The 17839-nt window shown below is 40.4% G+C and overlaps 2 protein-coding genes across 3 annotated transcripts; both read left to right on the top strand.

The window, feature by feature from the left end:
- The first annotated feature begins 1436 nt into the window (after positions 1-1436).
- On the top strand, positions 1437-10879 carry LOC120556279 (V-type proton ATPase subunit d 1). Its single transcript, XM_039795758.1, has 8 exons — positions 1437-1656; positions 3309-3480; positions 5735-5913; positions 6222-6301; positions 7633-7710; positions 8091-8267; positions 8505-8582; positions 9464-10879. The coding sequence occupies exons 1-8, from the start codon at positions 1530-1532 to the stop codon at positions 9623-9625; spliced, it is 1053 nt and encodes a 350-aa protein (XP_039651692.1). The 5' UTR covers positions 1437-1529; the 3' UTR covers positions 9626-10879.
- A 1312-nt stretch (positions 10880-12191) lies between these two features.
- On the top strand, positions 12192-17522 carry foxr1 (forkhead box R1). Of its 2 annotated transcripts, XM_039794189.1 has the most exons (7): positions 12195-12447; positions 13137-13229; positions 13590-13822; positions 15612-15674; positions 15985-16112; positions 16938-17170; positions 17402-17522. In XM_039794189.1, the coding sequence occupies exons 1-7, from the start codon at positions 12327-12329 to the stop codon at positions 17428-17430; spliced, it is 900 nt and encodes a 299-aa protein (XP_039650123.1). In that variant the 5' UTR covers positions 12195-12326; the 3' UTR covers positions 17431-17522. The 2 variants fall into 2 exon arrangements, with proteins under 2 accessions (XP_039650124.1, XP_039650123.1); XM_039794190.1 differs by lacking the exon at positions 15612-15674 and having other exon boundaries at positions 12192-12447.
- The last annotated feature ends 317 nt before the right edge of the window (positions 17523-17839 follow it).

Genomic DNA, 17839 nt, shown 5'->3' with positions numbered 1-17839 from the left:
TAGAGTACTCTAAATGTAAAGTACACAGAGAAAGTGCAAATTTACAATAAGTTCACCAAACACTACACAAGACCAATGCTGCTGACTGAGGAAAATATAATGTATTTCTCTCCATGTACCCAAATCAGTCAACATGGAGAATCACAAGTTTTCATGCTACTACAGTAGTGTACATAACACTGTTAGCTCAGCAAACAACAGACAAACATAAAATACTGTATCCAGTATAGGTTACAATCACAAAAAAAACAACAACAAACAAAAAAATGATCTGAAAAAGTACAGAAAATACTAGACATCATCTCTTCGCCTAGCTGGATCTGACCAGAGAATTTCATCAACATCACAGGCGATATATATCCTCATTGGCAAGACAACTGTCTTGAATGTCGAATCCATCCTTGCACAGCTGGGGCGTCGACTTGGTCACCGGCGTCCTCCATGGTCTCAATGAGGGGTACCTGAGCCTGGGGCCGGAGATCGTAAACCCTTGCGTGAATATGGGCCCCCTTCCTCCTTGTCGTTCTCGACCCTAAATCCTCAAATGTCACAGGGAGGGGTATCAAAAGTGCTGATATGGTGCATACAATGAGCAGCTGATTACTGTAACTGTAGACAGATTTTCTTTTACCGGTTTCCTTGTCAAAATGTCCTCATGACAGATTCCACTGTACATCTACTGCCTTTTATAGCACACCTGAGTGCTGCGTTTTCAAATTAGCACATGTGTGCTTCCACACCTGGTGGATGTGTTTATCCAATTCGTTCATTGGTGTGGTCATTGGCAATCCGGGGCTTTGTAATGACAAGGAAGTAACCTCACAAGCCTTATCTGTGTCTAAGGTGTGGAAATGTGTGTAGAGTTTTACAAATCACTGTGTGTAATGTTTTGCAGTGAAAAAAGCTATTGGTAAGAATTCTTTTTGCAGATTGGCAAAAAAAAAAATGCTTAACTTTCCTTAACTACTGCTGCTGTCAGACAAATGTAGTGGAGAAAAAATACAATATGTAGGCTACCTCTGAAGTGAAGTGGAGTACATGTATAAAGTTGCAGGAAATAAAAAAAAAATTACATATGTACCTTGAATTTGTACTGAGTAAATGGACTTAGTTACATTCCACCACTGCCCAGTAGCATAAAGCAGTCTACTCAAAATTAGCTCCTTCATAACCAGCTTTTAAGGTGATGTTGCCTAAACATAGCCTAATCAATATGTATCAATAATTATAATCCAATAATGTCTTAGATACATTACTCTGAAATGGGCCAATCTGCAAAATGAGCACTTTTAGTTTTAGTACCCTACTGCAGCACACACACACACACACACACACACACACACACACACACACACACACACACACACACACACACACACGCACACGCACACGCACACGCTCGCACGCCCACACGAATGACCGGTCAGATGATGGTCACATGGTTCAGTCAGCTGATGCTAACGCTAACAACCGGACTCTGACGGTTCTCCACCAGCGGCAGAGAGAGACGGATCTGACGGTCAGACAGGATGCCTTTCTCCGAGCTATATTTTAACGTGGACAACGGCTACCTGGAGGGGTTAGTCAGAGGATTTAAAGCTGGTATACTGTCCCAGGCGGATTATTTAAACCTTGTTCAGTGTGAGACTCTGGAAGGTGAGTTAAACCAGATGCTAGCTAACGGCTAATAGCTAGCTAGCCGCACAGGGCTAATTCAAGCTAACGCAAGCTGTCAGACTCAAAGCTAGTTAGCTCGGTTTAACTATAATGTTGCTTTATATCATACTATCCGACTCTCCATTTTCTATTATTGGCACTTAGTGGAAGTCGTCAAGTTTCACAAAGACAATTTGCACGGATTAATTGTGAAAATTGTATTCGATATTTGTTATTTTAAGCTTGCTATACTCTAAATCCTAGCTAGCTAACATAATGCTAACCCAAGCTAAGCACATATAGCTGTCTATTGATCAATGATGGGCTTTCTTAGAGGAAGTGAAATTACAGTAGGAAGAGATTTTACACTGTTACTTTAGACACTATAGCGTTGACAGAATGGCAGGTTTCATAGCTCTATTGACACTCCCGCAGTTTATTATGGTCATTAACGATTAAACTGATGGCGACCGTTTTTCTGTCACACATATAACTGAGATTATATTGCAGTAAACGCTTCTTGTTTTCTTCCATAGCTGAGAGGAAATGTTCACTGATGTTGTTAAACGTTACTTCACAATCCTGCAGCGGTGGAAGAATCATTCAGAAGTAAAAGTAGCCATATACTATCGTATTAACAAAAATAGTCCTGCTTTCTCCCTTAGTCAAAGCACAACAAAATATTAGAATCAAAATTTACCAAAGGTTAAAGCACTCGTTATGCACAGTGGCCCATTTCACAATCATATATTCGTGGATCATAATTATTGATGTATTAATGAGTTTATTATAGGGCTGGGCAATATATCGATACTATATCGTTATCGTGATATGAGACTAGATATCGTAATATCGTGATATTACATAAGTGGTGTCTTTTCCTGGTGTTAAAGGCTGCATAACACTACAGTGATGTACTTTTCTGAACTTACCAAACTGTTCTAGCTGTTCTGTTATCCCAACTTAGACATTATGTCCACATTACTGGTGATTATTTATCTAAAATCTAAGTGTGAAGATATTTTTTTTAAAGCACCAATTGTCAACCCTGGAATATCACCGCAATCTCGATATCGAGGTATTTGGTCAAGAACGTCGTGAGAACATCGTGAGAACATCGTGATATCTGATTTTCTCCCTATCGCCCAGCCCTATTTTATTACTGCAGCTCGTAAAGGTGGAGTATATTTTAATTACTTTACATACTCCTTATGTCCTGTATAAATACTGCAGTATGTGGCCGCGTTAGCTCAGTTGGTAGAGCAGGCGCACATATATAGAGGTTTACTCCTCAACGCAGCGGCTTCGACTCCGACCTGCGGCCCTTTGCTGCATGTCATTCTCTCCCCTTTCATGTCTTCATCTGTCCTGTGGAAATAAAGGCCTAAAAATGCCCCAAAAAATAATCTTAAATAAATACTGCAGTATGCTTTAAAGACTGGTCAGCAGCTGTGAAGTGTACAAAATTTGCTAAAACATGCAAACATAGTGGTATGGTTCTGTGAGTAATGTTCTGAGTAGTATTTTGAGCAGGAGAATTTTGCGATTCATTACTGGTCTTGCAGCTTGATTATTTTTTTTTTAGGTTTCTTCCACATTTATTACCACCAATCACAACAAGGCTTTCTAATCCGCCTGTGTTTCCCCTGCAGATCTGAAGCTCCACCTGCAGAGTACAGACTATGGCAGCTTCTTGGCAAACGAGGCGTCCCCTCTCACCGTGTCCGTTATCGATGACAAGCTGAAGGAGAAGATGGTGGTGGAGTTTCGCCACATGAGGAACCAGTCGTACGAGCCGCTGGCCAGCTTCATGGACTTCATCACGTAAGTAGAAAGCTGTCGTGTTGAAATAACTCCTAACTTAACTTAACTATAACCAGGGTGCAATTTGTGACAAAAGCAGAGTTGTTGATGTGTTTTTGATCATGCACAACACAACAAAACATGCAAGAATTGAATCCCCCCCCCCTTCCAGTACCATGGATATAGTGCCAAAACACCGGTTTATGAACTTTAATATCCAGTGGAAACTAATCTGAAATAGCACAACGTGGTGTCAATATAAAACACAGCACTTTCAAGCTGGAGAGCGGAGTTCACTTTGCGTCAAATACAAAATACTTTTACCCAGGAAATGCTTGTTCGTTCCTCGGGAGTTTTTTAACCACAATCTTTTTCCTAAACCTCACTAGTAGTTTTGGTGCCTAAACTTAACTGTCATCACCGCATGGCGCTCACTTTTTCTGGCTAAACTCCACTTTCACGGCCCCTGAAAGGACCGTCATCTGGCGGTTCCTGCAGCTGGCTCACAGTCACAACTACCGCTGGTAGCCGGCGTCCCGGAGCTCTGTAGCGGCTAAATCCAACCAGCAACTGCTGCAAGGCTTAAATCATCCAGGATAACTGGGAAATCCCATCTTAACCGTCCGTCTGTCTGTCTGTCTGTCTGTCTGTCCGTCCAACTATCTATCTAGGTTTTGTGAAATAGCCCTCAGTTGGAGAAACTTGTTTGAGGTTGCTATTCCATAACAGTGAATATTCGCCTTTCTTTTCTCTGTCAAAGTAACGTTATCTTGTGGTAGTACATCTGTATGCAGGGACTGTTTGGAAACTCGTCGGTGTGTTCAAGTATGCTTTGACATCTGAGAACTGATAGTCATTTGCTGTAATACAAAACCATTGATGAGTTATGTTGTTGGAAAAAAATAAATAAATCTTGACACTACGAAGATCCGAGTAGGATTGAAATGTCTTAATTCAACTTTTGTGCAATGAAGCAAAGTGTGCAAGCGTTATCTTTTCTTTGTTGGAAAAAACAAACCCAGAAGACAAAAGCTTACATAAACGCCATTAAAGTAATTTGTTTCTTGTATTGCAATTTATTTAGCTATCCAGTAGTCATTTAGTGTCCAAATGAACCAACAGCAGGGACAATTTTGAAAGTAGGGCTATGCAATTAATCACATTTTTATCGCTATTTTGATTTTAGCTACTAACGATCACAAAAGCAATGCAATCGAGAAAAATTATTATTTAGCAAATTCCGTTTTGCAAGTGAACTCCTCGTCTTATGTTAAAACAGTAGAGTATTATAAGGGAAATTTACAGTTCAAAGTGTTTTCACTGTTGATTTGTTTAACTGTTTCAAGGTTTTTTTAGTTCAATAAATGCAACATCTTTCCAAAGGTCAATGAGAAATTGTAAAAAAAATAGTTGTTATTTTAATATTGACCCAAATAATTGTGATTTAGATTTTGCCATAATCGAACAGCCCTATTTGCATTATTCACTAAATAAAGGGGACTAAATGTTCATAGATCTCCTGTTTCGCTAGGTTGTTTTTTATTCTGTACTATAATTGACTCGGACCATGGAAGCCTTGAAATGAATGTAAATATTATGGTATGCTTTGAAAACAGTCAGCAGGTATTGGAAAATATACCTTGTAGCAGAGATCTTCAACAGGGGGTCCGCGACACCTAGGGGTTCCTCAAAGTTGCTGCAGGGGGGCCTCCAAATTATTGTTAGATAGTTAAAAAATGATACAGTATGTATATGTCTGAAAATATACATTACCATGAATCCAACATATTATTTTTAAAGACAAATCTTTTTTTGAATTTACACAACATTGATGATAGGCTTACTAGCCTATAGGTAGATAGCCAAAACGTAGCACACAGTTAAGCCCGATGATTGAACATTAAAACATGATTTAGAAATATGAGTATTTTAACACTTATTATTTTAATAGCTTAGTATTGTGCACCATAATGAGGTATGTACAGTATACAGGCTTTAGGCCGCCCTACACGCTATTGTAGGCCCAGTTTAATTTGCAACTCAATTTTATACAATATATATGGTTAAAGATGGAGGGAGGGGTCCCTGCTCCATCTCTTAATCAGCTGAGGGGTCCTTGGCCTAAAAAACGTTGAAGACCCTAGCCTTATACTATGTACTATTAATATGCTAAAAAATACTATACAACATATATGATGATTTTTAACAACAACAAAAAAAAGTCTGCTCACAGTGATCCTGCTACAACCTCTCTCCACCCACCTCGTGTCCGCAGGTACAGCTATATGATTGATAACGTCATCCTGCTGATCACGGGCACCCTCCACCAGCGGGCCATCTCTGAGCTGGTGCCAAAGTGTCACCCGCTGGGCAGCTTCGAGCAGATGGAGGCGGTCAACATCGCTCAGACCCCCGCCGAGCTCTACAACGCCATCCTGGTGGACACGCCCCTGGGTGCGTACCTCCCATATAACCTGCTATTTACATCAAATTCATTTCAAGCGATTCTATTATGTTTACATTGTCTTGTCTTTTCATAGTCATAGTTAATATTTAATAATAAGCTATTGCACTGTTCACTTTTGCACTACCACCATTGCACACAGTCTACCATAGCACCTTATCATGGTCTATCTCTATCTAAAAGAGGGTTTGTCAATGTAATCGTAATGTCTCTTACAGAACAGCAGGTGGCGCCAAAGCTTACAAAACATCCAAGATTTCCTTTCTGTCGGTTCAAATTAAATTAATTTTCTTTTCAGCTGCTTTCTTCCAGGACTGCATATCTGAACAGGATTTGGATGAGATGAATATTGAAATAATTCGTAACACACTTTACAAGGTAAAGCATATTTTATTATATTATGTATTATGATTATAGTAATTATAAACCTACTAATGCGAGAGTTTACAGACTAAAAGGTGGTATGAACTGAAACAACAGCAGTTACTTAGTAAAAATAAAACAAAAGAGATCTAAAATAAGAAGATATTAACAACAACTCAAGGATTGTGGATATTTTGTTGACTATTTTAGCAGTTTGGAGCAGTGGTGGCCTATAGGTTAGAGAAACGAGCTTTTGTCTGGAGGTCGTTGGTTCTATTCCCCAGACTCGCTGCTCAGTAGCCGATCAGACTGTGGTTGTACTGAATGTGAATGTCATCAGGGCGTTCCTGAGAAAGTTACTCTCTGTGAAAGTCTTAAAGGAACACGCCGACTTATTGGGGCTTCAGCTTATTCACCGTATCCCCCAAAATTAGATGAGTCCATACGTACCCTTCTCATCTCTGTGCGTATCGTAACTCTGTCTGACGCACCCACCGCTAGCCTAGCTTAGCACAGATCCTGGAGGTAACCGGCTCCATCTAGCCTACTGCTCCCAATAAGTGACAAAATAACGCCAACATGTTCCTATTTACATGTCGTGATTTGTATAGTCACAGCGTGTACAAATAACAAGGTCACATGAGACACAGCCATCTTCTAACCGTATACATACTGGGAACTATATTCTCAGAAGGCGAAACACTGTTTGGGTGGAGTGATTATTACTCCAACTCTGAGCAAACTCCAGGCGAACTCTCTGCTCCTCACCACGGGGCTTCTCAGATGCTGCGAGCAAATCACTCCGCCCAAGGAGCCGAAGTAGCAGCACTACGCCTTCTGAGAATATAGTTCCCAGTATGTATACAGTTAGAAGATGGCTGTGTCTCATGTGACCTTGTTATTCGTACACGCTGTGACTATACAAATCACAACATGGAAATAGGAACACGTTGGCGTTATTTTGCCATTTATTGGGAGCAGTGGGCTAGATGGAGCCGGTTACCTCCAGGATCTGGGCTAAGCTAGGCTAGCGGTGGGTGCGTCAGACAGAGTTACGATACGCACAGAGATGAGAAGGGTATGTATGGACTCATCTAACTCTGGGGGATACGGTGAATAAGATAAAGTCCCAATAAGTCGGCGTGTTCCTTTTTTAATGTAATTAAAGGTGAAAAAAGTGATGTAAAAGACAATATACATTAAGATTAGTTATGTTATAAATTGATACAATGATGATGATTTTTCTTAAACTAATAACATTTTAAATAACTGGAATGATTTTGTTTATGTATTTGTTTTATTTATTGGTCACCTCAATTTACATTTTGACCCAACCGCCCTCTTAGGCTTACCTGGAGGCCTTCTATAAGTTCTGCTCCAACCTTGGAGGAACCACGGCTGACACCATGTGTCCTATTCTGGAGGTGAGTCTCTGCTCTGTTTTACAGGGAGAAAACAAACGCACATACACACATACACACACTCAGCCGGACTAAGTCAGGACTTATGTCTGAATTAAAATCTGAAACGCCAGCAGGACGTTCTGCTACGGAGCAGATCTGGACCTTCACTGATGTCTCCACAGGTTCTCTGCTTAAAAAAAGGGGTCAAGTTTGTCACCTCAGTTTGTCGGGCCTCTGGTGTTTTCATTTTGTAGCCAACAAAAATGCCTGTAGTGTCAACAAAGTTGTATAGGGTGTTGTATTAACTATATTGATTTATTCTATTATTATACTGACCTGGGAGAAAGTATCAGCTCAGTCGGTCACTTGTTGCTCCACTGACCTCCCCGTCTCTGCTGCAGTTCGAGGCAGACAGGAGAGCCTTCATCATCACCATCAACTCGTTCGGCACGGAGCTGTCCAAGGAGGACCGCGCCAAGCTCTTCCCCCACTGCGGCAAGCTTTACCCAGAAGGCCTTGCTCAGCTGGCCCGGGCAGATGACTATGAGCAGGTCAAGGCCATCGCTGATTTCTATCCTGTAAGTCCAAAAGCCTTTGGCCTGCTGAGATCCCCTCAGCTTTGAAATATAAAATGTAACAATTGACAACTTGTCGTTGTTTTTTTTTAAACCAATCCCTCTGGTTTTTGTATATAAAGTTAAGTCAGCCAGTTTGTCTGTAGAGATTGTTAAAAGATTGTAGAGTCTTCTGTTGGTGTCTGTTACGGTTAATCACTATCACTGTCAATATGTCTGAACTTTGCCTCTTGTCCTCAGGAGTACAAGCTGCTGTTTGAGGGTGCTGGCAGCAACCCAGGCGACAAAACACTGGAGGACCGTTTCTTCGAGCACGAGGTGACGCGCACATGAGCAGACATACAGTACACGGACTTCCAAGTGGAGAAGCCCCTCTCTCTCTCTCTCTCTCTTTTTTTTTTTTTTTTTTTTTTTTTTTTTTTTTTTTTTTTTTTTTTTTATGCCTCATAACCACACATATACAGCTGCACTCCGGCTTGGTCACGATTGCATCATAGTTTCAATGTCCACTGGAAACGTTTCAGAAGCAATGTGGTAGATGTGGGAACAGATGCTTTGTGGCTGGCCTTGAATGTGACAGCCTTGTGTTGCTCCTAACCTTCTCTGTCATCACTCACACTTTGAATGTATCTCTACTGGAGCTTAAGTTTATTATAAGGATGCCCATTAGCTGACACCTAGATGACCAGCTAGTCTTCCTGGGTTCCAAAACAACATTCACTCAGACAATATTAAAACATTTCTTGACACCTACAGGAAAAGAAACAAAATATATATAATATATAAAACAAAATAACAAGGAAACAACCAGCGAAACCAAAGACATTTAAAAACAAAAATTACATTACACTATATTACACAACATGACACAATGTGACAAAAAAATGTAGGTGAAGGTGAGATTTAAGTTTCTTTTAAAACTTTCCTTTCCTTTGATAAAACACGTGTTACTTGGGAGATTATTCCATGAAAAAAATCACTCTGTAAATGACATTCCTATCAATTTCTAAATTCCTTCAGACCTATTTTGGCATTTCTGGACTGCAATGTCATATTGGCAGACATGATTTATATCTGCAAAAAGCTAATATAAGCCCATATTAGGAGGTTGCTTGCCATTTTTTAGTTTGGTGATGTCTGTACACTCATCCTTCTGTCTCTTCTTCTCCTTCTTTCCCTCTCCCTCTTCCTCCTTGCAGGTGAAGCTGAACAAGCTGGCCTTCCTCAACCAGTTCCACTTCAGTGTCTTCTACGCCTACGTCAAGCTGAAGGAGCAGGAGTGCAGGAACATCGTGTGGATCGCCGAGTGCATCGCACAGCGGCACCGCGCCAAGATCGACAACTACATTCCTATCTTTTGAGCCTCCTCTTCCTCCCCTCCCCCCTTCTTTCCACCCTATCCTTATGTCATTCAGTCTCATGTCTTGAGCAGTGTCTCCAGTCCCACCTCGGTGTTAAAGATTCTGATGGTTTGATGCTAAATTTTCTCCATTCTTCACTCGCAGGTGTTGTAATAGAAGGTCCAGCCCGGCTCATTATTGCTTACAGAGTAAAACACACATTTCAACTTAAATGCAGAGTTCTTAAGCTGGAAAAGAACGACATGAGCCTGGTGGCTGGTGCTTGTTTTAATCAGCTCAGCAGAAAAGGAGGCAACTCATTTGACTTTCAAACACTCGGCTCTGATTGTCCAAACTTTCACTGCTCAGCGTGTTGTTTTTTTGCAGCACGCAAAGCTGACGTGTCCACCTGACACATCGACTGACAAAACGCACCAGAAGAATAATTTGCAATTTACTCAGTCCAGGAATTAACCCGCCAGCTAACCAGAACTGAAAAGCCTCGGGGTTTTTTTTCCCTCCAACTCCCAGGCCATCAAACACCAACCATCTTGTTGAGGTCGCGGTAATCCTCGGGCGCATTAAATGCTTAAAGGTGCAGCGTATGGTACGTTTTGGATTTATCGCCAAAAACAGTGAAAAAAAGAAAAGTTAACGTCGCAAATCTGATATTAACACGGCCGCAGAACTCCAGCCAGTCGTGGCAACATTCCTCTGCTCAGCGTCAGGTCCACCAGCTTCTATATAACCTGTATTTATTTCTGTTTTAGTGCTAGGTTTTGTCAGCATGTCTGGTCATTATTGTGTTTCCCCCCCCCAAAAAACTAACGAGTGAAGTGTGTGAGCCCCCACCTGATTTGCTGTCTTAACTAGATCGTTGTTAGGTATTTAAAACACAGCAGCTGAACAGGAGCTTCCAGTCCTTGCCGTCCCCGTTCCTGTGTGAACTCTTTGAGTTTCTGTAAATGAACGTACTGGAATGAGGTGAAATCTTGTGAGTATATGACAGACTTAGTGTTCAAACTATACGAATATATATATAGATATTTAAAGATAACTATATGATTTTTGTTATTTTTTCCATGCTGTAAAAAAAAAATGATTTTTTTCTGTTTTGATCTGTTTCTTACTTGTGAAATGTGTACTGTAAATGTGACAAAAAATAAATAGACTACACTGCACTAACACAGATCTGGGGACATTTTAAAGACCTATCAAATGGCTTTGAAATAATATCACTAGTTTGATGTGTTAGTGACAGATGTAGGAAATTAAGACATGGTTCAGCAGTATATATATAAATCTATATATTTGTGTACAATATGCACACGGACACCTGTATATGACTGAAGACTGCCAGTTAAAATACAGTCAGATTTTTGCTTTGCTATGTTAAAGACGAGCAGTTCGCTGCGGGTGGTCAAATGTCTAATATACAAACAAATATCACTCCACAAATAAGAGGAAAGTTTTATTTTGATTCAATGGTGGGTTGCAGTTGCGTTTTACCAGGCTTTTTCAATGTAAAATAAAGCCACACTAGAGCACCGCTTACTGTGCTCCAAGGGCGCAACACGACAAGCGCCTGGCCGCTTCGGAAACCAAAACTTGCGCATGTTAAATTGGGAAACGATGATCAGATTTGAAACCAAATCCTCTAAACATTTCCAATAAAGAAATGATTCCACTGGAATCGTAATTTTTGAACCGATTCCAAGTAGGAATCTGTTCTCGATGCCCAATCCTAGTTATAAATTGCTGTGGTTAATGCCCAAATCCGTCTGCAGAGCCCTGAAGCCCACCCCCGTTTGCACCAACTTTGACACTGCACTTCCTTGGGCCCCCCAGCAACACACCCGCAAACTGATGTAGATCGAATGAATGGTTCTCGAGATATGCAAAGGACACAGACAGACAGACTTGCTTTACAATTTCATGGCAATCCATCCAATAATTGTAGAAATATTTCAGTCTGGACCAAAGTGGAGGACTGACCAACATTGCTTCCCCGTGACCCGCACCACTAGCAGGGCTAATGAAATGCAAAAATATAAACCTTACATTTGAATTTCAAAATTCCATTGTTCTGGTCACACATGAAAACCGAAGCAGGGGCTTGTGGGACAACCCAGATGTTTCGGTGTCTAGCAGAGCTCCTCAGTAGCAGTTTTTGAAATGAAAAAGCTGAAAATCCACTGTCAGAAGTGTCTCACAATGTTCCCTCTGAATTTAAAGAAAACTTAAAGTGTTTCTAAGCCTCAACAATTTAAACTTGATTTTTAGTATATAAGTTTTTTTTTTTCCTTCATTTTGACAAATCAGTTTCCACTTATGACCTTTTTCCTGAGCTTTTCATTTCAAAGTCTTCTTCAGCAGATAGTTTGTTTAGTTGTCATGTAGACATCACAACAGGTGGTATGAGGTGAACTGATCAAACTCAATATAGTTTTAGTAACCTTAATACAAATTCAGAATTATTATAACTTTTAATCTACGAATAACTCATTTAGATTGATTACATTCAAATGTTGCAGGCCCAAATATCTCCCCTCCTTTCAGCACAGGCTGAACTGTTCAGGTGTAATTAAGTCCAATCAGGATGTTCAGCTCCAGCTGTTAGATGCGCAGCCTGCAGGGCTGTCAGTGAACGTGAAACTCTCAGCAGAGAGCTTCTGAACTGAACCGAACTGAGAGGGAATAAACCCAACAGCCACTTCCAACCATGACCTTACAGCTTAAAACCAAAGCTCGCCTCTTGGACCTGCACTGCTCTGTGGGCCTGACGGACTGGGACATGGACAAGGAGCTGAGACTGGCAACGACCACCGACCAGTTTTACCACGGTGACCGAGGGCGTAACTTTGGGTTCAACATTGTTGGGGGGTGGTTGAGATCGCCATTTCTGAGCAAAAGTTACATTTTCTCATTCTGGTGGATTTTTCTGCAACATTTTGTGCCTTTTCTGCATAAAGTTATGGTGAAAATGGCTTTATGTAAAGGAAATTATAATAGTTTCTTATCAAAACTTAACAGTTTTGATAATTAATTAATTAATTACGCATATGACGGTGATGGTTTCCTTTACTCTGTGGTATTTGGCTTAGCTATGATGATTGTCCTTCACTCCCATTAAATCCAAACAGCACAAAAACCCACAGAGAAGGAAATGTATGTGATACGGGGTGGATTATGAGAGAATGGGCCCATGGGCACAGACATGCAAAGGCATAGACATATATACGTGCACAGACGTATACTGTATGCAAAGGCCCCACCACCTCTCCTACAGTTGACACACGTTCAGAGTTCATGTTGTGCAACCAATCTTAAAGGTTCCCTGTGGAGTTTTAGACCTCTAGTTGTGCTATGGAGCCGCTTTTCTGCGAGTGGGTCCCCGTTTATTTGTGGTTTTGTGTTTCTTTGTAGACATTTTTGTGTCTCTTTGTGGTGGTAAACTGAGTCTTGGGATCAAATCAACTGATTTAAAGTGCGTAATGTTTGTGTCGATGTGTTAATGTATCACTGATGACAGATGACAAACTGAATGATCAGTACGTGGTCCAGAGGCCTTCTGCAAGAGCCTCAAGAAGAAAAGATGAATTCATTTGGTACGATAAAACGTCCGGTGAGCTGCTGCTGCATCATCATTTACAGCTTTCTACTTCTTTTTCTTTCTTTTTTGTTTCCTTTTTACCTTTTTTTTTTTTTTCATACCTTTTTTTTTGAATGTCATTCTATCATTATATTAAAATCTTTTGTTTAGGTTTGGTGTTTCTCACCACAATGCATTGTGTGTATCTGTGAGGCTTCAAAAAATATTTGGACATTTTGGGAAATCCGGCTTCTTGTTGAACGTTAGCTGAGAACATCAATGTCTGTCTGTAGAATTTGAAACTACAGCCAGGAGATGGCTAGCTTAGTTTAGCTAATATCTTTATTGTGTTACCGTACAATAAGCAATGCCATTGATTTGTGTGTCCTTCAGACACCTTTGTGAAGCCAAACCTGTGGCTGTTGGTGAATCCCAGTATTGCCTGCCCGATCCAGTACGGAGAAAATACAGCAGATCTGCAGACTCTCTGTGAACCGGCTGAGGAAATCCAAACGCCTCTGCTGAACCCTGCAGAGACCCAACGTCAACTCGCCACAGAGCTCCACATGTTTGACCCCCATGGTGCTCCTCTCCAGGAGGAACTGCTGCACTCCACTGAGTACATGGTACAGTATGCACTACAGGCATCAACCGTCACATGTTCTGTTATACAGTACCCGTGGAGTTTTAGACCAGTGATTCCCAACCAGGGGTAATTCTACCCCAGGGGGTACTTCTGTTGTTGCCTCGGGGTACTTGCAAAAGGTTGTGGAGCAGCTTAACTTATTTATGAATGCATTGATGAATGAATGAATAAATGGTTTTCTTGAAAGAATATATCAGCTGTAACACCCGAACATAACCCAAAAGTTTAAACCGGTAGCTTAAAGTAAGAAATGGTTGGAATGATGAGCTAAAAGTAATGACTAAATGGTTGAAATAGTTAGCTAAAGGTAATGAAATAAATATCTAAACTGTTTTTTAAATGATTCACTAAAAGTAATGGAGAAATGGTTGAAACCTTCAGCTTCACGTAGTAGTAGTAGTAGTAGTAGTAGTAGTAGTGGTAGTGGTGGTATGATTGTTGCCCAAACCAACCTAAATATTGACAGTTCAGTTGTATGAAGTAATTAACAATATCCACTTTCATACAATGAAGTGTTATACATTTGCAACTTACATTGGGAACTGACGAAGGGGTATGTGAGTTCATCTGACAGAGCTGTGGTGGGGGGGGGGACCTCAGCCCAAAAAGGTCTGGAACAACTGTTTTAGACCTCGGTAATGCAACAATGCTCCAGCAAAGGCAGGGAACAAAAAGAGTTAAAGCTAGTAAACAGTGCTGGTTTTAAACTACTTTTAAAAAAAACAGAATACACTTTATTGCCCCAGAGGGGAAATTTGTCTTTGATATAGTGCTACAATCTGTTGCTTCACAACACAAACATGTAACGGAAAAACCATTCTAAAATCCACATGAAATAAAATCAACATAAACGTAAGGTCAATGAAGCGGCCTAGGAGACAAAAGAGGAAACATGACAGCATGGACAACACACCATCCTAAGAAGTAACTGTAATAAAGTGTGAAGTGCAAAAGGTGCTGGTGTAATTTTTGCACCCCTGCTCTGCTGTGCCAAGATTAACTTTTGGAGTTCAGTAGCTTGATAAACGTTGGGATAAACAATAACTTTAGTGCATGAAGCATTTTTCTGTTTTCAAGGAAACTCCTCAGGGGACCTTGAGCTGCATATTGTATGACATTTGTAGGTTTGCAAAGCTAAATTTACCTCTGGAATTAGCAGGAGATCTGTAAAATGACATACGATCATGTGCTTTTGCATTTATACCTGGTATTAAGTTCTTGTCTCAATTTCAGCCACATTATGATCAGGTCTTAATATGCAAATTATAGGCAAAGCTTGTGGACTTGTTAACATGCATAGCGTGTCCCAGGTCTAGGAGAGCGATGATGCTGTGTAGCCTTTTACTTTTTAGGGGCTCATCGGTAGCTTTTTGCAGGGCAGCAGGGAGAGACCTTTTTTAAACTTGTTTTGCATGCATGCATCTATGTCTTTTTCTTATGCTGACTTGTAAAAGCTCCAAATACAGATCAGATAATAATACCAGGTAGAAACCGGGTCCTGTTAGCCTGACAAGCCAGACCCAAATAAATTTGCTGCCACTAAGGTGCGTCTAGATTTCTATGCTAGGGTCCTGTATCAGGTTAAAAAGGTTTGGCTACATTTGATCTACAGACAAAAAAGCTAAAAAACTAAGAAATTGAAGGTTAACACATGAAACCTGCTTTTAATAAACCCCCACAAATACTAACACAGGATTCCCTACACTGGTTCAAACTAGTTCAGTGTTTAATATGAATGTAATTCCACCATCTTTGACTATTCGATCAAGAATGAAGACGTTTCCTGTCGACCAGCCAAGAACAGACGCAAGGGAAGGAACACAAAGGCCAAGGTAAGAACGCTGAGCTCGGGCCTGGCTCAGGTTCCTCCAGTGGGATGTATGAACTCTATAAAAAGAAAACCTGATTCCTAACATGTTTTTGTCCAAACTAACTTTGATTGTTGCTTGTTGAATCAATGTTATCAATACAATAATGGGCTTTAAATATCTTTTGAGGAATGAATGACTTTTCCTTTTAAGTTTGAAGCAAAGTGTAGAGTTTGCATGGGTTTCTTCTGGGTGCTCTGGAAATGAAAACTGTCATGCATAAGCACCATAAGTGGAATGAATGGGCTTTTAATCAGGTTGTTCCTGCTTCCAGGACAATAAGATCCTAAAGCCAGGATGCTGGCCTCGCCCACCTGTGAATTATTGCATCCTCATCGCCTTGGCGCTCAAGAGCAGCCACACTGGGAGCCTCAAAGTCCAGCAGATTTACAACTTCACCAGGTCAGACTAATGACTAAAACTGGAAGCACTTACACACCGAAATACAAAAGGTGCTAACTGGAATCAAAAATGGTTCTTTGGAGTGATGCCGTAGGGGAACCATTTTTAGTTCAACAAAGAACCTTTTAAACGAGGTTCTTTAAAGAACCATTTTATGTAAAGGGGTTCTCTAATAAACCCACAAAGGTGCCTCAAAGAACCATCACAAAGTGGTTCTTTGGGTTACTATTATTGGTGCCTCAAAGAATCATATTTTAAAAAAAAATGGTTCTTTAAGGAACCATTTTCAAGAAAGTTCTTTGTGGAGCCAACTTCATCAATAAAGAAACTCTTTTAAATGGTTCTTCAGAATAAATGGTTCTTTGTTAATTTTAAATCATGTTATGGAGAGAGTAGATTTAAAAACAAGTACAGTACATGTTAATATTTGGCCATTTGACAGTTTTATTATTGACCATATTTTATTTAATTCAATTACATTACAAACAAAGAGAAAAATGTAACAAATGTTACATAGTGACAATAAAAGTAGATCCAACCGGGCAATCTGATTGGCCAAACATTCAGAACATGCTCAAATCAGCATGACTGCAACATTAGAGTTGAATCAAAAACTGATTTTGAAACATTTGTATTAATTAAATTCAATCAGAAATAATATAGTCAGACATTTTTGAAGTTGCTGGAAATCAAAAAAATATCTTTCAAAATGTCAGACTGATCCAGAAAGGGCCTGTGTGTAATTTGTAATGGTAAAGCTTGACATATTGCACGACAGCCTTGTTTTTGAAGGCCCTAATATTCCTCCTCCCTGTCCGTTCCCAGGGAGCACTTCCCCTTCTTTCAGACGGCGCCAGACGGCTGGAAGAACACCATCCGCCACAACCTGTGCTTCAACAACAGCTTCCGCAAAACCTGCAACCAGGTGTTCAGAGATGGCAAGAGGAAGTCGTGCTTCTGGCACCTGACTCTGGACGGCCACCGGCGGCTAAAGGACGAGATCCGCACGTTGACGGGAGAATCCCTCAAGCAGCTGGAGAGGAGCATGTCGCGCCCAGGTGAACGTGATAAAACATTAATCTGAGGGAATGCATTTGAGGACATCTCAAATTACCTAATTTGACATGTCAACAGCTCAAACAACCTGTAAATTACGGTCTTACTGCTATAATTAATGCTATTAATTTGAGGGAATTATTGAGAATATGGTAACCGAAACAAATAACAAATTACCACTGAATACCTTTTGACAGAAGATGTGTTACAAATGACTTTTCTTTTTGTTTCAGATGTAATTCAGAGTTTGTTTGCACTGTGAGTGACTGCAGGTGTAGAAGGTATCAACTAGTTTAAGTCAATGCATAATACAACTTAATAAACAGAATGTTTCTTCTGTTATGCTGAATATTATTTATGAATTTTGTTTAATTCTTGGAAATGCTTGATTTAGAAAAACAGAGTGCAGTCAGGTGAAGATATTTGCACCATGTCATCAGTTAAAAAGAAATGTCTCTAAATATATTTTTCGTGTATACAATCAAGTCTGATTGTCTTGGTCAAATGTTGTTCATTCCATGTAGGAGTCGAGATTTCCCCCCCAAGTCCGCTAAGTTACAGCTGTAGTGCCAAGTTTGTCTCCCCCATGAGGAATTTTAAGTAATGATCTCAAAACTGCCGGCGCGTCCCCATGATACAAGCCTTCGGTGATCACGCACCACCCCCTTCTC

This window comes from Perca fluviatilis, chromosome 3, assembly GCF_010015445.1.
Source record: "Perca fluviatilis chromosome 3, GENO_Pfluv_1.0, whole genome shotgun sequence".
Lineage (NCBI taxonomy): Eukaryota > Metazoa > Chordata > Actinopteri > Perciformes > Percidae > Perca > Perca fluviatilis.
The sequence above is the reverse complement of the archived record's forward strand: the minus strand, read 5'-3'. Positions and strand labels throughout refer to the sequence as shown.

Coding starts and splice junctions, on each gene's coding strand:
- LOC120556279 (XM_039795758.1), top strand. CDS start 1,530: ATGCCTTTCTCCGAGCTATATTTTAACGTGGACAACGGCTACCTGGAG. Junction 6,302..7,632: donor TTCGTAACACACTTTACAAG/GTAAAGCATATT, acceptor CCGCCCTCTTAG/GCTTACCTGGAGGCCTTCTA. Junction 8,268..8,504: donor CCATCGCTGATTTCTATCCT/GTAAGTCCAAAA, acceptor TCTTGTCCTCAG/GAGTACAAGCTGCTGTTTGA.
- foxr1 (XM_039794189.1), top strand. CDS start 12,327: ATGACCTTACAGCTTAAAACCAAAGCTCGCCTCTTGGACCTGCACTGC. Junction 13,230..13,589: donor TTGGTACGATAAAACGTCCG/GTGAGCTGCTGC, acceptor TGTGTCCTTCAG/ACACCTTTGTGAAGCCAAAC. Junction 15,675..15,984: donor GAAGGAACACAAAGGCCAAG/GTAAGAACGCTG, acceptor TCCTGCTTCCAG/GACAATAAGATCCTAAAGCC.